Source organism: Tasmannia lanceolata, unplaced genomic scaffold, assembly GCF_043159265.1.
Source record: "Tasmannia lanceolata isolate RefF3 unplaced genomic scaffold, GAP_Taslan_0.1 ptg000007l, whole genome shotgun sequence".
Classification (NCBI taxonomy): domain Eukaryota; kingdom Viridiplantae; phylum Streptophyta; class Magnoliopsida; order Canellales; family Winteraceae; genus Tasmannia; species Tasmannia lanceolata.
The window spans coordinates 5052162-5075095 of NW_027518684.1; the positions used below are offsets into that span (position 1 = coordinate 5052162).

A 22934-nucleotide genomic window follows, 5' to 3' on the forward strand; every position below is an offset into this window, starting at 1 on the left:
TGTTTAAGCATGCATTCATATGCATGTGCTTGATATGTGGAGGTGGTCTAAGTTCTTTGGAGACTCCGTTGCTCTAATATTTGCCATTCACATTTTGGTAATGGTTAAGCTAAAAAAAAAAAAAAACAAGCAGTATGCAAACGATTAGTAAATCAAACTGAGTAATGTGATTTGTTTTAAAAAATTATATTTTAATTAGAAAAAAAGAAGAAGAAGAAGACCAAGATGACTATTGCAAAGCAAATGGATTAAATGATCTTAACCGTCCAATTACTAGATACAAGCATCGTATCTGTTTTCTACAAGTATGGGTGGAATATCAAATTGCTCATGAAATATGCACCATTTCATCATCAGCTCCACTTTAACAGAGATGGATTGCAAATGGATTCACCCCAGAAAAACCTGAATCCTGTCACCCATGGCATCATTAAAATCTAACAATGTCCCTCTCTGAGGATTACCACCTGCCTCCTTGGTTGCATCATCTAATATTGCCTTGAGATTTACACCCATCAAACCTGCGGAACAGAAAAAGAGAAGAAAAAAGGCCAAAAAGTTCTGCTTAGTGCTCAGAATTCGAGTTATATCTATCTATCTATCTATCTCTATACTAAGCATGTTTCTTTCCAAGTGTCATTTGCCTTTTCCAGAAAAGGTTTTTCTGGAAAACATTTTCCCCTACACCATGTTTTGATGGGGTGGGGAACCATATTTTATACCCAAGAAAAGCATGGGTAGGGCCCATCATTTTACACTTGATCTGGTGGACCCATCAACTCTATCCAAACCCATGCATATCATGGGAACCACTAGTCTACACCTCAGGCAATGATGGGTTGGGGCTCAATATTTGACGACCATGCCTAGCATGGGGGGCCCCACCGTCTCTACCCAAACCTATGCATAAGGTGAGGCCCACCATTTTACCACTAATGTTATTGATGAGGTGGGGTCCAGTGACTCTACCCAAACCTATGCATTTGACTGGAGCCCACCATTTTACACCTCATGCTTTGATGGAGTGGGGCCCACCATTTTACATCCATGCATAGCGTGTAGGGCTGGCAATTTCACCCGAAAAAGCGGGGATCCGCCCCGCCCCGCCCCGTTTGGGGAGGGGATTCCCCGATTTGAGAGGGGAAGGGTAAGGGGAAGGGGATTTAAAAAATTCCCCGGTGTGGGGAGGGGAAGGGGAAGGGGATGGAGTTGTCCCCTCCCCACCCCGCCCCGTTAATCAATGCCATTTTTTTGTATATTTTTAAGTGTTTTTTTTTTAGGAAAACTACTAGAAACTCTGTGGATCGGCTACAAGATTCCCCCAAACATAGACTTAGCTTGTCTTTTCCTTTTAATTAGCTTCTGAGAGCATTTTGGAAACTATAATAACCTTTTGACAGATGTTGAAATAATAAAGACAAGCTGAGTGAGTGAGTGTATGCAATTATCAAAATGTCGTAGTGCCAACATCGGTAGCCAAAATAAATTGCATTTTATGTATGGCCCGCACCATACGTTGATCCAAACCATCCATTAGATGGGGCACACCCTAAATAGGTTGTGCCCCAAAAATCATTTCCATAGGTTGATCCTAACCCTCCGATCTATAGAGGAATAGGATCATTCAGTACCTCTACAGATTGGAGAGTTAGGATCAACCTAAGGAAATGATTTTTTGGGCGCAACCTATTTAGGGTGTGCACCATCTAATGGACGGTTTGGATCATCCTATGGTGCGGGCCATACCTTACTTTTAATAAAGTCAGGAGTGCGATCATCAGAATACAGTAGTGCTCATAACATTTCCCAAAATTAATGATCCAAAATGGGGTTTGGATGTTGGGTACTCTAAGTGGCAGGCTATAATACCACTTGATCTAAAATTGAAGTTGGATCGAATCCAATTAGCAATGTGCAGAAATCCCATCATCCAACAACAGCTATTGTCGGTCCAATGGGTCCATCCATCCATCGTCCACACACAAATCCCGAATATGGATCTGCCCTCTCTTATTAAATCTTCAAGTAAAAAAACACTGCAAACAAGTGAAATCTGGACGTTCGTTGCTGCCCAGCATTTCAATCAATATATAAAGAAGAGAAGACAAACTTCTTATACCAATCTCTTGCTAATTTAATTAACAGCTAGCCTATCGATTGTTAGTTTATAACATTTTTATATATTGAAATTGGATCAAGTTGATTAGGGACACCCAGCATTAGTGTATCAATGACTAAAGAGTGGGTGATGTTGGGGCGGGGCGGGGCGGGGATTTTATCCCCGAAGGATGCGAGGAGGGGAAGGGGATTAGATATTCCCCGCGGGGAGGGGAGGGGGATTCCCCACCATCCCCGCAGAGGGGAGGGGAAGGGGAGGGGGGAAATTCCCCGCATAGGGGAAGGGGTAGGGGACCCCAACATCCGGCCCCGACCCGCCCCGTTGCCAGCCCTAATAGCGTGGGATTGAATACTTGCGTGTGTGTGTGTGTGTGTGTGTTTTCAATTATAATGTCTGGTTGAGAATATAATACCTGGAATTATACTTGTGATTCCTTCTAAGAACCCAGCCTGTAAAAATATATTATGGATTATTAGAACATAATCTTACTAATATGATTATATTGTACTCGTAAAAATGCAGAGTTCAGACCTCTTTGGATGCTGCCAAAATACGTCCTTGTTTGCAAATAAGATTATTTTGAGTACATCTTATTTATGATTGGGACATTAAGGCCTCTTCAGATGCCATTAATCATATGATTTATAAAACCATTTTAACAATTATTTGCAAATCATGTTTAAATTCAAAATCATGTGTATATAAAATTATGTGGAAATAATTATTGAGGTAACCAAAGAGGCTCTTCATTTATGTAACTGTATGATTTACTATAGTAGTTATGCATATATTTGAGAATGTTCACATGCATGTGTGCTTCCATGGAATGCACGACTAGAGCAAAAATGGACACACTGTGATCACAAATGAATTGAATGCAATATAGTACATTTGTATCCCTAATAAGAAAATGGAATCTTACAGGAATTCTGACATCAAGCTTCTCAAGTCCATTCCTTCCAGTGATTTTGATTCTCAATGTGCGAGACCAGGTCCCAGAGAAAGGATCTTTTGAATCATCTGTACCATAGTTATCATACACATATGGGTTTATCACTTCAACAACAGGATCTCTCGAGCCTTCATTTCTTTGCTCAGTATCATCTCGGTTTACGGGTGATATACTGAAACGATTGCTGGCAGCTGGTAAATAACCTATATGTAAATGAAATGTAATGGATTAGGAGGGAATTAGGAGAGATGTATGTAGTTGATGCTAAAGAAATGAGAGATCTGCTGTCCACCTCTTTGGAAAGATCGTTGACTGGGAATGGTACTATAGCGCTTTTCTTCTTCATAGTAAGCATTGAATCCTATGATTTCCTTGATTTCTTCGAAAGATGGCATGGTTCCAGGAGGAGGGAGGCGACCACCTTTTATTGCAGCAAGTGCGTCCTGCAAATATTTCCACAAAGTTGCTTAATCATACTTCCAAAAAAAAAAATAGCAAGTTAATTTGAGTAAAGAGAACAGACGCATGTCCCTCGAAAGAAATTGTCATAAGCTATGTGACACGACAGAAATTTTTAAAAATGTTGCAGTGTCAAATTCACTTCGATTATAGATATCTGGGAAAAACTTTAATTTATCCTTTTTCTTGTAATTTGGCATTAATTTTATACTATTAGTAGTTATGTTTTAGGTAGATACATTGCTCTATATATTATGCTCATAAACGAATATTTTTATAATTATAAATATTTTGATGTTCCCCAACTAGGTTGGGACCATAGTTAGCAAAACTCCGTTTTAAACGGCGTTTTTTTTATAATAAAAAAAAAAACTCGTTTAAATGGTGCGTCATTTAATACTCGTGTAAAACTTTTACGTTGAAAAAAAACGGAAGGCAAATGTTTTAAACACGTTTAAAATGCGTTTTAAAAGCATTTTTTGGCCAACTTTCCAATTTTACCCCCACCATATTTTGTAAATGACAAAATTTTAAACTCATTTTCTTGTGTTTCCATTTTTTTTAGTATGTTTTTTTAAACCGGTACCGTATTAAACTCGAATTTTTGCAGTCCCATTTTTTTGCCGAATCACGTTTTGCTAACTATGGTTGGGACAAAGGCTTAGTTGAGTTGAGTTGAGCTGAGCTGAGTATAAATATTTTGATGTTATCATATCATACAGGCATGTTACTGGGTCCTGGCTTTCCAGGGTCACAGTGTCAGACACTCAGTGCCGTTTTTGTCTAAGTTTCAAACTGCATAAAAATTATTTTGGAGCTCTCTTTTGGCAAACCTGGAGAATTCAGACTTTAACAGTCAATGAGCCCTGTAGAACAAAAGCTACATGCTTATAGCGAGGTCAGTAAGGAATAGAAATTAGAAAACACTAACAATTGAGAAATTATGAAACAAGCCGTCATTTCTCTCATTAATTCTCAAAAGGCTTACAGTGAAGGATTTAGCAATCCAAAAGGATGGATTTTAATGAATCATGGCTGGGCCACACGTCACTACGAGGTCAGACCTAATGGCACTCTTCCCCTGTTTTTACCTGAATATTATATAAGTTTTCTGACCAATAGTTTTTACCTGAACCCCACTGTTCCAACTAGATCAAAGTTGATAATAACACGCCTGAGCTCTTACCATTTTTTAGACCATTCAAAAAAAAAAAAAAAGTTTTTACCTGAATATTATATAAGTTTTCTGACCAATAAGTTTTTTGACCAATACTACAAAATGCTCCCTCCATTGCTAGATGCTTATAGCGAGGTCAGTCGAGAATAGAAATTAGAAAGCATTAACAAATGAAAAATTATGAAACAAGCCTCCCATTTCTCTCATTAATTCTCAAAAGGCATACAGTGAAGGATTTAGCAATCCAAAGGATGGATTTTAATGAATCATGGCCGGGCCGCACATCACTACCAGGTCAGACCTAATGGCACTCTTCCCCTGTTTTTTCCTGAATATTATATAAGTTTTCTGCCCAATAGTTCTCTCATCACCCAAATGCCTTTCTGTCTCCCTCTACTACAAAATTGCTTAGGTAGGACCGTAGGACAGCCCTACCTTGATCCACAACAAGGGTGGCATCTACCCCTGAAGGGTCAATTTCTGCCCACTATCCCCACACCTGTCATTACTGTCCTTACCTTTATCATACCAATCAGGTCAATAAGATCCTCCTCTGCATGCGCAACAAGCTCTGCTGTCAATAGCCTCTCTGACTGGCTCTCTACGACCTCCCCTCATTCAACAAGTCCTGTCAACATATCCTGGGCCTCAATGCTACCCTTTGGCTGCTCTCCCAACGAATTCTCAACAGCAGTATTTGAGGTATCAATGTCTTCCTCCTCACTAATGGCCTCGTCATGCGGAGGGGATGATGCAACTATAAGGGAGGATGCAACTATAAGGGAGTGCTCCATGAGAAACTTGATCTCACTCATCTTTGTATCAAGACTGGCCTCCCATTCTTGGCGGGCCTCGGCACAACTCAGTGATTTTCTTCTATTAAGCCCAAAACTCAGCCCATTAGTCCTCACGGACCTTTTACAGCCACCTCTGCGAACAGGCCGCAGGACCATATACAGCCCATAGCTGATCAATCTGCTCCATGATGAGATCGAGTTGATCTTACCGTTGATCAAGTCAATCACAGATCTCTACCTCAAGTGTCGTTGATATGGCTCGGCTCGCTTTCTGAACTGTGGTAAGTTTCAAACAAGTTCCAGCTCGATGGCCCCGTGCTTGTCACTGATTGGACACAAAATATTGCAGTGTAGCAGTGATTTTGCAAGGACCGCGGGAACAAGCAATCTTTTCTGAATTCTGATGGTTGTTGTCCTCGTAAATTCCAAAATGTTACTGACTTGGAAATCCCTATTCTACTTAGAAAAGTTCATATCAAATCTGGACTCAAGGATAATTTGAAATTCTGGATAATTGAAGAAACTGAAAGCAACAAAATGGCAGATATATCTCTGCTAACAAATTTCAACAATTTTAGCTTTGCTGGTGTACACAGTTTATGACCAAATCTAATTCAGTTCCCTCAATTCTGAAATGAGGCTCTTGTAATCCAATGCGCTAAAATTCTGCATTTCAGCAAACTAATTCAAACTTATTCCATCTGTGGCAGTTGTTCAACTGGGCTTTCAAGCTTCAGATGAACTCCAATGTCGACAAGTAGTCCAGCAACAAAAACCAAGCAATACTGTTTGTCTGTTTCTACCATGAACATTAAACTCGTTTAGTGATGATTAAATTGGTTGTGGATCAGTCCAGGTTTCAGTTCAGATCTGAACTGAAAAAATTGGTTTGCAACTTCATGGTTTATGGATTGAAGGTAGTTGCAATCTTTAGAAAATTTCAACACTCAGATCCAAATTGTAACCAGACTTACTGGAAGTCGAGCAGCAGAAGCATTAAAAAAATTCAAGAACCTCAAAAATCCACTGGAGCTGACAACAACTTAGGGGAACTAGATTGAATTTCCAAAACTACATCTTAAACTGTCGTAGAAAGATCACTTGACCTTACCTCTCAAATCCAGGATCTTGTTAAATTTTCAGGAACTGTAGAAGAGATGGAACTTCTACAAGACTAGCTCTGATACCAGCAGATGTAGACTTATGGAGCGGAAGCTTTGTTTGCAAAGGATGAGACCCGAGCAGTTCTAACTGCACCAGGCAATCAGTTTAAAAAAGAAGCTCACAGTTGTGGTTCAACAGGTTTAGATTTGTACTCAAATTGGTGGATCTCGTGCAAGATCAATGGGACTAATTGTAGGAATAACCCTCAAAGAATTTCTTTCAGATCTGGATGATCTATATTACTAGGTAACTATCTGCATCCAAACAGACCCTTATGTATTTGATCACGTGCTAGAGCCATCTGGGAGAATATCACTGACCATCACAATATATTATATGGTGTTGGCGCATATACAAGTGGGATTTTAACCATCTAAATGTGGAGATTTTCTTGTGGATTGTGAATCCTCAGTTTTTTTATTTTCCATCCCTGCATCTACTAGCCACAAATAAATCTATCCCTGTCCTGAAATCTGAACTCATAGTGGTCATTGTAGTGGGATCATATGTAGCTATGTACATTTTCATTTTTAAGTCAACATCTTTGCAAAGCGGGAGAGTGCCACTTGTCTAAGGGCGTGTAACGTGATTTGGTCCAAAAGCTCCCCTTGTAACAGGATCCAGTCTGTCAAAACTAACCATATCTACCAATAAAAGAAAAAAAGACATATTTACCGGTGTTTGCTGGTTCTAGTCTACACTATATTTGCCTCTTTATATTTTTTCTAATTTTTCATAATTGTCATTCAAGGTCATACCCACTGCCTCAAGGATTGAGGCTCACCTCCCTCCAAAAGAAGCACCTTGGACATTTAGACTTAATATCTCACAGGATACAACACCCATATGGATAGGTCTAACATGCACTAGAAAATGCACAAATTGAGGAAAAAGGCTATAAAATTCTCACTGGAAACTAGTAAACTCATTTGGTCTGACTTATCATAAAGTTAGCTTAGCAATTGAATTGAAATATCTCCCTTCAGCTGGACTAGGTGGCTTACCTCAACTGGATTTAGGTTGAGAATTTTATAGCCTTTTGTACTGAGAACAGTGACCATTCAACCAAGCAATCCCATTAAACCGATGAATACTAAACAATTTTGCAAGGCCAAATTAGTATAGCCAAAATCTCCATAAATGATGTAACAAGATGACATCAAGCTGAGAAATCATGCATTAACTGTCAAATGAAAAACATGAATGAGGTAAATATAGTAGATACAAAGATATTTTCACCGTACCACCATGCTTTAAGCACAAAATTGAATCTAAATTCTGAAGGATAGGATATAAAAACACCCACACCATGAAACATTTAATTCACAGAATTTTATTCAAAAATATTATCAGACCAAGTAAGTAAGAGGAAAAGATTTCACCTGCATTGCCTGGATGGAAACCCCAATCAAGGATAGTGGATAGCTAACTATTTTAAACCCGATCTCCTCAAGTTCAATAGGATTCAATATTGGAGTCTTGCCCCCACCTTCAAGCATGTTGGCCTACACAAGTAGACAAAATGCTTTAGTACTTTTCATTGCATTTTTTTGGTTATGCAAAAATGATGAAGAGAAAATATTTTGATAAAAAAAATTGACACCTTCAAAAAAGATGGATTTAAGCCAAGTCAGATGAACAAAGGTTCCAAATATGGTTTATAAACTAGGGATTCTAATATTGAGCAAAGGTTTCAAATTTGGTTTATAAACTAGTGATGCTAATATTAACCGCCACACAAACTGTTGCTGGATTTTGTTATAGCTGGTTCTGGCTCTCAACTATACTGTAGATTCAAAGTGAGGCTTACGTAGTATTCCCGGTTTGTTAACATTTGTATGGCCGTGATTTTACATGGACACTAAGCATGTACACTTTGTAGAGAAACCATGTAGGTGGCAAATCCAAGACCTAAATCAAATAACTATAAGTATGTTAATCTAATTCTCGATTACATAGACAGTTGAAGGTAACACCACAAAAACCTAGCGTCAATTTTTGTTATGCCTTCATTTATACTAAGAAACTACTAAATTAGAATGAATATGACACTTCTCCACTACAAATATCCTGTAGTGATGTATGTGACACTCTAATACGAAAATTGGAATATGCCGTTCACATGTTGGATTTTACGAATGAACACATGGTTTATCCTTAAAGGCCAACATCAAGCGAGAGATTAAATAATGTACCATTTTTGGAAGTAGAGGAGAAATCTCACAGAGGGCTTTCATCTCTTCTCTTGAAGAAAGTGCATCAATGAAAAGAACATCTGCTCCGTTATCAGCAAACGCCCGTGCTCTCCAAAGCGATTCTTCCAAGGATATAGCTTGGCAAGCATCAGTCCTTGCTATGATAACAATGTCAGAGCCACTCTCCTTTCGAGCATCAATTGCTGCTTTTATACGCATCACCGCCTCCTCTCTAGGAACCACTTTTCTCCCCTGGGTATGGCCGCAAGCTTTTGGCGATACCTTTTCATGATGTAGTAATGTTAGCATGAAAAGACTTAAAGAGAACAAATGCAGAAATAAGACAGTCGTCACACATCTGAATTTTGCCAATTATAGTCAAGATTCAAGTAGTTAAGTATTCTGCATATAGTATGTAGGAATCTTCCACATAGTAGACAAGGGATAGTAACCCCACCCACTTATTATAAAAAATACATAGAAAATGCAGTGAATTAAGCGCACATAATATTTATTCAAATCTGAATTCGATGAAGCTTTCAGGTTCATTTTGATACCTCTAACTCAACTTGTATATAGTTGAATGAGAAGTATTTATTCAATATGCTTACATGCCAGATTTCGCTAGAATTTGTAAAAAAAATATCATCCTACAAAAATTGTCAACAATTGTAAAAAAAAAATACAGTAGAACTGTGATCATGATTATGAACAAAGGTATAAAATAGAAAAGGAAAAAAAATGCACTTAAAAAGGATTAAAACAACTAGCTGTGATAATTGAACCAGAAGAAAAGGATCTTATACAGATAGGAACAGTTACGGAATATGCACCTGGTCTTCAAGAATTATCCCTGCAAAACCAGCTTTAATAAACCCTTTGACAGTTCTCTTCACATTCATATGATTTCCATATCCATTGTCCCCGTCCCCGATTACAGGGATTGATACAGCTTGTGTAATCTGATGACCTTGATTTACCATTTCTCCATAGGAAATAAGACCAACGTCTGGCAATCCCAACCTAGCAGCTGAAACCGAAAATCCTGAAAGAAAATCACAGTTAGAGTCAGAAACTTTGTCCTCTAGTCTGAAATGGATAGAAATGAAACCTAGCAATGAATTGTAATTTCTCAAAATCTGTAGAAAATATCTTATGACACTATTTGAAGCAATTCGGTCTTCCACAGTTCTACTTAAAATTGGACAGGCCTATGAAAGGATTACCTGCAATTTGTCCACTTTAAGAGTCGGAGCCCCATAAAGGGGTTATGTGAAGCTTGACTTCAATGGCAATGCACTCATTCCCATGAAATTGACAGAAACTAAGGGCTTGATAAGATTGGGGGTGTTTTCTCAAATGACATAAGTTATCATTTTTTCATTGGAAGAAATTCTTTCTCTTTGTACCCGTGTTTAAAAACGTGGATGCGGGTACATAGGGAAAAACACAGAACGCGGCCAAGAGAAATGGGAGTCGACTCGCAGGAGTCCACAATGGCAAGAGGGAGTTTTAAAACTATGCTTTGTACTAGAGTCAATTTGATTGCACACTTTCTCTTCTCAGCATCTTGGACAGAAGGGGACTCCACGTGTGCATCTGAGAGTTGAAGCGTAAAGTGAACTAAATTGTGAATTTTGGCATCTCTTGCAGCTCTATTATGAGTTGGGTGTGTATGTCCATTGTCAATCTTGATTTGGTGTATCTGTATTTCTTTTGATACAATTTTCTTTTCCATTGATCAAAAAGAAAAAGAAAATGGAAACCTAAACAACGAATCGTCTTCAACCATATATATAGCCTGAAGCAGTATGGGTTGGTACTGTGAATGATTCCAACAGATTCATTCCTTACATGATGCAAGTTTAATCCTAGGGTAGGATTCCTACCCAAAAAATAAATACATTTAATTCTAGATACGCAACCCAAGTGAAAACCCACTTTCCAAAAGTGGGTACGGAATGTTTCCAATGAATATATAACAAGAAATTAGGTCTAGGGATTGACAATCTACTGTGTGTATCTTTCACTGCCCCGCTGCTTTATGATGCTAACAAATTACAATTGACTAGAAAGACAAATGAAAAAAGAAATAAAATAAATTCCATTGGTGGAAAAGATTCAACAGCATACGGATCGAATACAAAATAATAAATGATGTAGAGCGATTAATCCCATGCATGCTATGAATTTATCATCCGACAAATGATAATAGTATTCACATACTAAATTAACAGTATATGGATTCCTTCCATGCCCCTCAAAAGAAGAAAAAGTAAATACATAAAAAGAAAGCATATGTGCTTGCAAAAAAGGAAGGTTTTCATTTGAGTGTTAGACTGTCCCATAATTTGAATTCATTTTAAAGGGCATCTCAAATCTCAAATCTAATGCCCGAAAATTTCAGATTAGTTTTACATGAGCCACTATTCAATTGTAAAAGAGCATGGAAATGCAGAGAAAACCCAGTACAATCTTGGGTTTCTTTGTGTTGGGGTTCCACGCAAACGCAAATAGTCCCACATCGAATAAGTGAAATGGATGGTGATGGGTTATAATGGAATGGGCACCCTCGCTCTAATGGCTAGCTTTTAGGGGTGAGTTCTACCCGGTTAAATTCCCTACAAATGGTACCAGAGCTCAGGTGTGGTAACCCCAGTTTTCCTCCGAGGGCGGGAATGTCCCTCGGGGAAGATCTTGGAAATCCCAGTGTAGTTATCTCATGGTCCCCACGTTGCCGCTGCGTGGAGGGGCGAGATTGTCCACGATGCTTCCGTGTGGAGGGGGAAATTGTTGGGGTTCCAGGCAAAAATAAATAGTCCCAAATCGGATAAGTGAAATGGATGGGGATGGGTTATAAGGGAATGGGCACCCTCCCTCTAATGGCTAGCTTTTAGGGGTGAGTTCTACCCGGTTAGATTCCCTACACTTTGCATGTTTATATAGACGTTTACAAGTGGTTTACATGAAAAACATGAAACATGTGTGTAACTAACTATAAACAACTATATTTGTTCTTTCTAGATCTGATCTAATATATTCTAAAATACCCATTTTGACAAACCTATTTTTTATTTGTTGAAATGAAAAGATACTCTCCCATGTAAGATTTTCAACCATTGAAATAACAAAGAACAAAAAGGATATTCTCATAGCCAAAATAAAAGGAAGAAAAGAAAGAAACACATCTAAACAAACACTCATGAAACAAATCAAAGTCATACGTTTATAAGAATACAATAAGAAACAACAAATTTTCTTCTTTTTATCCGTTTTTGATAATTTCATATTAGTTTTAAATGAGCCACTGTTCAATTGACCCATTTTGACAAACCTAATTTCTAATTTTTATTTTTTGGAATATGTAAGGTTTTCAACCATTGAAATAACATTTCCAAGCATCAACGGCATACGTTAATAAGAATAGAATCAGAAAGAACAATTTTTCTTCTTCTTAGCTAAAAGCAAGCTCATACCACTCATAAAACAGAACTGAAATCCTGCACTCTCCACAAGTTTTGCACTAAGAGCATCGAAACAAGCAGGGCCCTGATGAATCCCCGGTGACTTGAGAATCCTTCGAAGTTCCTTGCACGGAGAATCCCCCTCCCCCATGTAAGATATTGCTTTCAGACCCCATCTTGCACAACCCTTTTTGGGTTCTTCTAAAACTAGCCGTTGGAAGTGAGACCCACTTCTGAAATTTGAAATTGGAGTTGGCGCTGATCGATTGTTCTGTTGAGGGGATGAGAAAGGGATGATAGACGGTGAGAAAATCCCCTCATGGGTTTGGATTGAAAACTTCATTATTCCGTTAAAAAATGATCAACACAAGAAAATCTCTCTTGCTCGTTTACTTCTGGGGTTGAGAAATAATCGCTCGTATTCTTCTGGGGTTGAGAAATAAACGTAAAACGATGCCCATGTTGCTATAGATGAAAGCTTGGTGTATAAGCCATGTCGACCATCAATGTCCGAACAAATGACCATGAATCTAGACCATCCAATTGGTTTAGTACACTTGTTAAATGAAATAGAGAGTGGGATTAATCTTTGTATGCCAAACATGGTGGGTCCATCCTCGTTATGTCACACCTCTAATATGGTACAGATTTTGGGCCCATTCTTAGTGTGGCACACATATGTGAGGTGAAACACAAGATGTGTTCATCCTTGGTGTGTTACACAACATATTGTAAGCTCACTCTCAATATGCCTCACGCCTAAATTGAGATACATGGTGCCCCTTGTGTTACTCACTTGTGAAGTGAAATACATGGTGACCTCACTCTCAATTTGTTATACACGTTAAATAAAAGACAGTGGACCTTCTCTTGGCATGTCATAGTTGTAAAATGAAATTCATGCTATAGGCCTTCTCTTGGCATGTCATAGTTGTAAAATGGAATTCAGGGTAGGCTCACCTTCAGTAGTAGGCCTACCTTTGATATTTCACACTTGTTAGTAGGCCCTGTTCCTTCTGGATTTTTAAAACCAGTTGAATATATCATCTCCCTAAATTAAAGGTCCCTGTAATAAAACTCGAACTAAGGTGGTTCAAGTTACTTCTTTTTTCATGTGTAATCATACCAATGGAAATTCTGAAAACCTTTTTCTTTTCCATTTTTTTCCAGAAAATTCAAACAGGGCCTAAGTCTTCTTTTTCCTGTTACATGTATACACATCTAATTTCAACTTGTATGCCTTTGTTTAAGCATGCATTCATATGCATGTGCTTGATATGTGGAGGTGGTCTAAGTTCTTTGGAGACTCCGTTGCTCTAATATTTGCCATTCACTTTTTGGGAATGGTTAAGCTAAAAAAAAAAAAAGAATTGTTCTAGCCATTTTTTTCCGGTGATTATTGGGTTCATCTTGGGGATAGTTTGGATTTACTTTCATGATTTTATGTAATTTAGGGATTCTTTTTGGGTGCAATTCAATTGGTTTTTGGATGCAGTTTGTGTGTAAACTTGCACATAAATTGAATCTGACACCCAATCTGGCCCTCAGTTTAGTTTACCACTAGTTACTCACCAGAGGTTTAAACCTCACATTTATTCAACCTTACCTATTTCCTCATGAGAAATTACCTGTAACTTTTGAAATAATGAATGGTTCGACTTCTGAACAGAGTATGTACTCTCTCTCTCTCTCTCTCTCTCTCTCTCTCTCTCTCTCTCTCTCTATGTCTGATTCCACACAGTTTTAGTTTAGGAAAAATTACATTTACACCCCCTCTAGTTTCTGACACATCCACTTCCACGCCTATAGTTGAAAGGAAAATTTGTTACGAAAATGCAAAGATTTCATAATATTGTGAAGTAAGGGTAGAGTTTTCAAAATTATAGGAAAGGGGCTGTCAGGGTACGAAAATAGGTTTTTAGGACATATATACCCCTTGGTTTTTCCCACCCTTTTGATAAGTTCGTTTCCCTATGATATTTCACCTACCACCTTCTCTTTTTCTTTCTTCTTCCCAAGTGAAGTTCCAACGTGAAATACCACCATTGTTGGATACCTTGGTAGCTCATCCAACGTGAATAACAGACAGTCGTTTGGGAAGAAAACACCATTATTTCTTGGTTGATAATCAAACTCCAAGTATGGCCATTCTCCTCTAGTTGAAAAGGGTTTACATATTCTTTTGTTTTCATGTTTTCATGTTTTCATGATTTCTTGGGTTTTCATTTTTTTTATGTTATTTGTGAGGTTTTTTCATGTTGTCATGGTCTACCAGCTTATTTGTTTGGATATTACCATGTTTATCTCTCTCTCTCTCTCTCTCTCTCTCTCTCTCTCTCTCTCTCTGTAACTCTCTCTCTCTCTCTCTATAACTCTCTCTCTCTCTCTCTGTGTGTAGAGAAAAGCCTGATTGGATTCGTATGTATACTTGGACTCTTGGAACCAATAGTTAGGCTTCGGAACCACAATTTAGTGGTTCCTCGGACGTTAAATAATGGTTTCATTACTGTAAATTATGGTTCCCAAGTGGTTGGTATATTGTATGAGTACTTTATTAGTTGTGAAAGGGATCATGACTGTATCATTAGTGTTTGGAACATATTGGAACCATTACGTAGGCCTTGGAACCACAATTTAGTGGTTTCGAGAGGTTACATAGTGGTTCCAAGACTGAAAATTGTAGTTCCAATAGTCGAACTAGTGTTTGATATATTATTACAGTATTTTAGTGGTTTTAAAAGTCATCATAGACGTATCATTTGTGTTTAAAACTTATTGGAACCATTACTTAGGCCTTGGTTCCGTAATGGTTCCGCCATATAAAATGTGGTTCCGTAATGGTTCCGCCATAGAAAATGTGGTTCCGTAGTGGTTTCGGCTTATAAAATGTGGTTCCCTACTGGTTCCGTTGTGAAAAATGTGGTTCCGTAATGGTTTCGGGGTGAAAAATGTGGTTCCGTAATGGTTCCGCCTTATAAAATGTGCTTCCGTAGTGGTTTCGGCTTATAAAATGTGGTTCCCTACTGGTTCCGGGCTGAAAAATGTGGTTCCCTAATGGGTTCGAGGTATAAAATGTGGTTCCCTAATGGGGTGAAAACTGTGGTTCCCTAATGGTTTCGGGGTGAAAAATGTAGTTTTGTAATGGTTCCGACGTAGAAAATGTGGTTTCGGCTTATAAAATGTGGTTCCCTAGTGGTTCCGGGGTGAAAACTGTGGGTCCCTAATGGTTTCAGGGTGAAAAATGTAGTTCTGTAATGGTTCCGACGTAGAAAATATGGTTCCGTACTGGTTTCAGGTTATAAAATGTGGTTCCCTAGTGGTTCCGGGGTGAAAACTGTGGTTCCCTAATGGTTTCGGGTGAAAAATGTAATACTGTAATGGTTCCGACGTAGAAAATGTGGTTTCGTATTGGTTTCGGCTTATAAAATGTGGTTCCCTACTGGTTCTGTTGTGAAAAATGTGGTTCCCTAATGGTTTCGAGGTGAAAAATGTGGTTCCCTAGTGGTCTTGGGTTGAAAAATGTGGTTCCCTAATGGTTTCGAGGTATAAAATGTGGTCCGTAATGGTTCCGCCATAGAAAATGTGGTTCCGTAGTGGTTTCGGCTTATAAAATGTGCTTCCCTAGTGGTTGCGGGGTGAAAAATGTGGTTCCCTAATGGTTTCGGGGTGAAAAATGTGTTTCCGTAATGGTTCCGACGTAGAAAATGTGGTTCCGTAGTGGTTTCGGCTTATAAAATGGGCATCCCTACTGGTTCCGGGTTGAAAAATGTGGTTCCCTAATGGTTTCGAGGTATAAAATGTGGTTCCGTAATGGTTCCGCCATAGAAAATGTGGTTCCCTAGTGGTTTCGGCTTATAAAATGTGCTTATCTACTGGTTCCGTTGTGAAAAATGTGGTTCCCTAATGGTTCCGGGGTGAAAAATGTGGTTCCGTGATGGTTCCGACTTAGAAAATGTGGTTCCGTAGTGGTTTCTGCTTATAAAATGGGCATCCCTACTGGTTCCGGGTTGAAAAATGTGGTTCCCTAATGGTTTCGAGGTATAAAATGTGGTTCCGTAATGGTTCCGCCATAGAAAATGTGGTTCCCTAGTGGTTTCGGCTTATAAAATGTGCTTACCTACTGGTTCCGTTGTGAAAAATGTGGTTCCCTAATGGTTTCGGGGTGAAAAATGTGGTTCCGTGATGGTTCCGACTTAGAAAATGTGGTTCCGTAGTGGTTTCGGCTTATAAAATGGGCATCCCTACTGGTTCCGGGTTGAAAATGTGGTTCCCTAATGGTTTCGAGGTATAAAATGTGGTTCCGTAATGGTTCCGCCATAGAAAATGTGGTTCCCTAGTGGTTTCGGCTTATAAAATGTGGTTCCCTAGTGGTTGCGGGGTGAAAAATGTGGTTCCCTAATGGTTTCGGGGTGAAAAATGTGTTTCCGTAATGGTTTCGACGTAGAAAATGTGATTCCGTAGTGGTTTCGGCTTATAAAATAGGCATCATTCGGGGTTCCGGGGTGAAAAAGGTGGTTCACTAATGGTTTCGGGGTGAAAAATGTGGTTCCGTAATGGTTCTGACGTAGAAAATGTGGTTCCGTAGTGGTTTCGGCTTATAAAATAGGCATCCTTCGGGGTTCCGGGGTGAAAAAGGTGGTTCGGTAATGCTTTCGGGGTGAAAAATGTGGTTCCGTAATGGTTCCAACGTAGAAAATGTGGTTCCGTAGTGGTTTCGGCTTATAAAATGTGGTTCCCTGGTGGTTCCGGGGTGAAAACTGTGGTTCCCTAGTGGTTTCGGGGTGAAAAATGTGGTTCTGTAATGGTTCCGACGTAGAAAATGTGGTTCCGTAGTGGTTTCGGCTTATAAAATGCGGTTCCCTACTGGTTCCGTTGTGAAAAATGTGGTTCCCTAATGGTTTCGGGGTGAAAAATGTGGTTCCGTAATGGTTCTGCCGTAGAAAATGTGGTTCCGTAGTAGTTTCGGCTTATAAAATGTGGTTCCCTAGTGGTTTCGGGTTGAAAAATGTGGTTCCCTAATGGTTTCGAGGTATAAAATGTGGTTCCGTAATGGTTCCGCCATAGAAAATGTGGTTCCGTAGTGCTTTCGGCTTATAAAATGTGATTCCCTAGTGGTTGCGGGGTGAAAAATGTGGTTCCCTAATGCTCTGTTTGGTTCTCTTATTCTGAGAGAAATAGCAGCGAATGTAATTCTAGTAATTCGCCCGAGTGTGTTTGGTAGGATATTTAAACAAAATGGGGTGTTTGACCGCCGTGGATTTCTGTCGCTTGTCGGTGACGTGGCAGCCTCAAAACTCGCCAAAGAAATTTCTCCAATTTGAAGGAAAAATGGGAGAAATTCTCGGCAAATTTAATTTGGGAAATGTTATCAGCACTACTGTATTTTGATGAGGGCACTCTCACTTTATTAAAAGTACGGTGTGGCCCACGTCGTAGGATGATCCAAACCGTCCATTAGATGGACCACAGCCTAAATAGATTATACCCCAAAAGTTATTTATATAGGTTGATCCTAACCCTCCGATCTATAGAGGGTTAGGATCAACCCTCTAGCATTCAGATCAGAGGGTTAGGATCAACCTATGGAAATGAATTTTTGGGGCACAACCTATTTAGGCTGTTGCCCATCTAATGGACAGTTTGGATCATCCGCGGGACATACCGTACTTTTCATAAAGCGAGAGTGCCCCATCAAAACACAAATACGGTAATGTTTTAATTTTTCTGTAATTGTCATAAGTTTATAACTTTTCATGAGTAGCTTTTTTTGGTAATTGTCATATTTTGTTTGTAATTTTCCTTCTTTATTACCATTTTTGGTAATTTTTCATTTAAAACTTACCACTCCTATAGCAAGTCTAATAAACCGTAATGATTACTATTGTTTTTTCTACTTTTGGTAGCCACCTTTTCACCCATTTACTTCTTCAAATCTTTGCATCGGGACGGGCCACAGGCCGAGCAAGTGGAATCGGCGAAGGTGGCTAGAAAATTCCTGTAAAAAGAAAAAAGGGATATGTTATCAGCACTATTGTATTTTGATGAGGGCACTCTTACTTTATTAAAAGTACGGTATGGACCGCACATAGGATGATCCAAACCGTCCATTAGACGGGCCACAACCCATGTCGGTTGTGCCCCAAAAATCATTTCCGTAAGTTGATCCTAACCCTCTGATCTGAATGTTAGAGGGTTGATCCTAACCCTCTATAGATTGGACGGTTAGGATCAACCTATGGAAATAATTTTTGGAGCACAACCTATTTAGGTTGTGGCCCATCTAATGGACGGTTTGGATCATCCAATGGTGCAAAATGAATGAGAAGTTTAGTTCGGCCCCACCAACATGAGAATAGTATGATCTGAACCGTTCATTTGGTGGAACGAAGGGCATTGTGTAGATATAGCCTGAAAATCACGCTAATAGAAAATTGCTGATCATTAGAAATTTTTGCTCTTTCTTTTCCCAGCCAATGATTTCGCAAGCCACCAATTGGATGGTCATGATCATCTTAAAGGTCAATTATAGGCCCAGTCATGCTGTTGTTGCATGGGTGGGCCAGTCAGGTTTAAATGCGCTTCTCATAACATCTATTGGAAGTAGGGGTGGACATGGTTCCGGTTCGAACCGAGGAACCGAACCGAACCGGCACATATGGTTCGGTTCGGTTCGGTTCCATAGTTATATGGTTCGGTTCCGGTTCTAATAACCTGGAACCGATGGAAATTCGGTTCGGTTCTGGGTTTGGATCCCGGAACCGAGAACCGAACCAAGAACCGACCCACCTTAAAACCCTTAGTCAGACTGGAAAACAAGTTTTTTAATCTCAGCACTTGCCCAAATATTTTTAATCTCACCAAACAAGCCTTAATATTTTAATGGCAGGAAAGAAGATGTGGGAATCCTTTTTGTTTTTAATATTAACTTGAAAGTTTTTGTAAGTGTAAGAAGAAAGTGAAAGGCTTTTAAAAATAGTAAAATATTATGAGAGTAGTTTGTATAACGCCCCCACAAAGTCATATTCATCATTTCATTAGAGACTTTTGTGCTCTGCTTTTCCCATAATGATGATGACAAGCTGGAAACAAAAAATTATTCTATCTCAAGAAAAGAAAACCAAACATTCAAACAACTATTGTGAAGAAATTCCGTTGATTTGATGAAGATCGGGTAAACCCAGAACCGAACCGAACCGAACCGATTATATATGGTTCTGGTTCGGTTCGGTTCCAAACTTATATGGTTCTGGTTCGGTTCCAATTTCAGGGAACCGATTATATATGGTTCGGTTCTGGGTATACCCCAAAACCGAACCGAACCGAACCATGTCCACCCCTAATTGGAAGTGATGTTGTGCCTTGTGAAACAGTACGTGTGAAATGGACTTTTATCTGCCTCTCAAACCTGACTTTTAAAAAGTAAAAGTAAAACTAAAGAGGGGTATTTCAGTCTTTTAAAAATCTGACAACCCCTCTTTTACAAATTCAACAACTCTACCCTTACTTAACAATATAACTATAACTTTGCATTTTCATAACAAATTTTCCTAGTTTAAAACGTGACAAATACACCCCTGTAGTTTCAATTTGTTTAAGGTAGGCCCCCTCAGCTGAAGGTTCGTCCATAGATTGAAGGGTTAGGATGATCCGATGGAGCTGATTTTTTGGGCACACCCTATTTATGTCAGGGCCCATCAAATGAACGCTTTGGATTATCCAAACAATGTGGGCCCACATTATTTGAATGATTTTTTGGTAGTGTTTGGATTCGGGTATGGGCCCACATTATTTGGATGATCCAAAGCGTTCATTTGATGGGTCATGATATAGATAGGGTGTGCCCAAAAAATCAGCTCCATCGGATCATCCTCACCCTTCAATCTATGGACGAACCTTCAGCTGAGGGGGCAAACCTTAAACAAATTGAAACTACAGGGGTGTATTTGTCACGTTTTAAACTATAGGGGTGGAAGTGGATATGTCAGAAACTAGAGGGGGTGTAAATGTAATTTTCCCTTTATTTTAATTCAAAAGTTATGGTGGTGGTTGAATAGCATTTGAACCATAAATTTTAGCACAGAATGCACACAGCACAGCTCACAGCACACACTGCTCGTTAACATTTTTCACTTTGCCATGCCCTGTGAGTGATTCAGCACATTAGTTTTATCAGCCCTGAAAAAAACGATGCCCCTGGTTAGCTATAGACGAAAGCTTGGTATATAAACCATGTCGACCAGTACCATAGGATGGTCGAAACTGTCCAATTGATGGGCCACAACGTAAATAGGTTGTGCCCATCAAACCATTTCTACATGATGATCTTAGCCCTCCGATCATATTATGGAAACTACTATAGATCGGATGGTTGAGATCATCCAATGGAACCTATTTACGTCGTGGCCCATCAAATGGACAGTTTGGATCATCCCATGGTGTTGACCCTACAGTCCATTTTACAAAAATATACTGGACTAGAAGGGCTTACACCCTATAAAATCTCAAACGTCACATTGGGCGGCTTGTGATTGTGTTCATTGATTGAATGCAAGGATGAACTGTACATTGAAATTTCAACATATGTCATGTGCCCAAGCTATTTATTTCAGTCACTATTTTAAAGATGCCCATTCAAGAAAATAGTATAGATAGGAAATCACACTACTACTTGATCACCACCCTCATTTATTGAGCACTATTTTAAGGGCATGTTTGGATCTATGTTTTTTTTTTTTGCTGGAAAAAACTTTCTATGGAAAGTGCAAAATCCAAGGTTTGGTACACCACCTGAACATGGATTTTAAAATTCTTGGATAAAACTTTCTACAAAAATGGAGAAAGTAAACTAACCCTAATCGCTCCCTCCTCAAGCCCTAACCCTAATCCCAAGCTTTCCAATGGTATTTTCAACACTGCTGACATATTGCCAAGTTCATCAAGGGATGGGATTTATCCCAACACCTCTCTCACTACTTGGCAAGCTACTATTCATTCGGAAAAAAAATCCATGGTGGCCAAACATGGTCTAAACATTTCTTCTTCGTTTTTGCCACTTCATTTCTTTTGGTTTTCCGACCTGAGGAACGCAGCTAAACCTATAGGCTATAGCTACGTCATTTTACCAAATTTAGGGTTTTACTTGGAAATTTGGTGGCTCACGTTCTACACTTCTACGGGTGGAAAATTTTATGAGATCTTGACCGTTCATCTAACATTCAATCAGATGATTTTTAGTTGGTATTTTTTTTGGCTATCAAGGAGCATATCTGAACTTTCCAAATGCAATTTCTTCAACTTGGTCTAACGTGGAACAAAACTACTGGCTATCCTTTTGATAACATATGTGTGTCCACAAAGAAACCATAACCCAATCAAATACCTCTAATTCTCATCTAAATGTGACCACCATTCCCATACACCTCATCACTTCCTACCAACAGCAACAACATACAACCATGGCAACAACACTAGCTGGTGTGGGTGTCTTTACCACAAGGGGGGCTATGGCAAAAACAGATGCACCAAACCATATGACCCTGAAGTCCCCAAGCCTTAATTACCCATGGAGGACTACCTATAAAGGTCCTCACCACGTCCGGCCGATCTCCAGCGCACCCTCTTCTCCTCCGTCGAGTCTCTCCGATATCGTCGAGGAGAGCGTGAAGAAAGCCGAGGAGTTGTGCGCGGGTGACTCGGAGAGTGGCGAGTGTGCGGCCGCGTGGGACGAGGTGGAGGAAGTGAGTGCGGCCGCAAGCCATGCACGTGACAAGCAGAAGCAATCGGACCCATTGGAGACTTATTGCAAGGATAATCCTGAGACCGACGAGTGCCGCACGTACGAGGACTGAGGGTGTCACACTTGTGGGCATGATTTTATATGAATTTACTTGAATTATTATGTTTCTTGTGTTAATAATTAGATGATTATTGGGAAAAATGTTTTTTTTTTTTTCTGGTCTTAGAATGCTGTATATCATAGCAACATATACCATGTTAAATGATTAATTTGTCATGAATAGCTTTGTTAAGTAATTTCTAATGAATTATCCTGGCGTTTAAAGCTTTTTTTGTGGTGATTTTATTTTGAACCTCTTTGCTCTTTTTTTTGTCATTAATATTTACCTTCTATTTATTAAGACTTCTTTCATTGGGTTTTAGAATAAAATAAAGAGACGGGCTTAACTATCAAAACTAGGGGTTACAAATATCAGCTACTATATACCTACAGGAAGTGGTATATTCTTCCCCTCTTTACTTGGGACAGCCCCTCTAGTGTATTTATGAGGATTCTTTTTTTGAAATGGGTATTTATGAGGATTCTTTAACACTGTTTTTTTTTTTCATGACATAGGGTATCCCCACCCCATTTAGGGAAAGACTAATCCCTACGGATGCACTCAATCACCCATAAACACTCAATCACCCATAAATCACGTGCATCGGGTAACCCCGGAAGGATTGGAACTTACGTCTAGGGATCCAACCCCGTAGGGTTTACTCTTTTACACTAGAAGGAGCTGTCCCAATTAAAAAAGGGGGTGAATATATCATTTCCCATACCTACAAGAGAAATGATATCTGAACTTCCTTTGTTTTGATAATGGCAC

At 39.2% G+C, this 22934-nt stretch overlaps 2 protein-coding genes across 2 annotated transcripts; one reads left to right on the forward strand and one right to left on the reverse strand.

Moving 5' to 3' along the window:
* Window positions 1-230: 230 nt before the first annotated feature.
* Window positions 231-12795, reverse strand: LOC143881551 (uncharacterized). Its single transcript, XM_077384670.1, has 8 exons — window positions 12340-12795; window positions 9697-9908; window positions 8864-9145; window positions 8051-8173; window positions 3364-3514; window positions 3042-3274; window positions 2532-2568; window positions 231-521 (listed from the first exon to the last, which is right to left on the reverse strand). The coding sequence occupies exons 1-8, from the start codon at window positions 12668-12670 to the stop codon at window positions 391-393; spliced, it is 1500 nt and encodes a 499-aa protein (XP_077240785.1). The 5' UTR covers window positions 12671-12795; the 3' UTR covers window positions 231-390.
* An 8899-nt stretch (window positions 12796-21694) lies between these two features.
* Window positions 21695-22390, forward strand: LOC143881552 (calvin cycle protein CP12-2, chloroplastic-like). Its single transcript, XM_077384671.1, has one exon. The coding sequence runs from the start codon at window positions 21783-21785 to the stop codon at window positions 22173-22175; it is 393 nt and encodes a 130-aa protein (XP_077240786.1). The 5' UTR covers window positions 21695-21782; the 3' UTR covers window positions 22176-22390.
* Window positions 22391-22934: the final 544 nt, after the last annotated feature.

What these genes read in the sequence shown, in the direction of transcription:
- LOC143881551 (XM_077384670.1), bottom strand. Translation starts at nt 12,670, where the DNA reads ATGAAGTTTTCAATCCAAACCCATGAGGGGATTTTCTCACCGTCTATC. An exon ending in TTTCCATCCAGGCAATGCAG is followed by an intron (nt 3,515 to 8,050) that starts GTGAAATCTTTT and finishes AAATATTTGCAG; the next exon opens with GACGCACTTGCTGCAATAAA. An exon ending in TCAACGATCTTTCCAAAGAG is followed by an intron (nt 3,275 to 3,363) that starts GTGGACAGCAGA and finishes ATTTACATATAG; the next exon opens with GTTATTTACCAGCTGCCAGC.
- LOC143881552 (XM_077384671.1), top strand. Translation starts at nt 21,783, where the DNA reads ATGGCAACAACACTAGCTGGTGTGGGTGTCTTTACCACAAGGGGGGCT.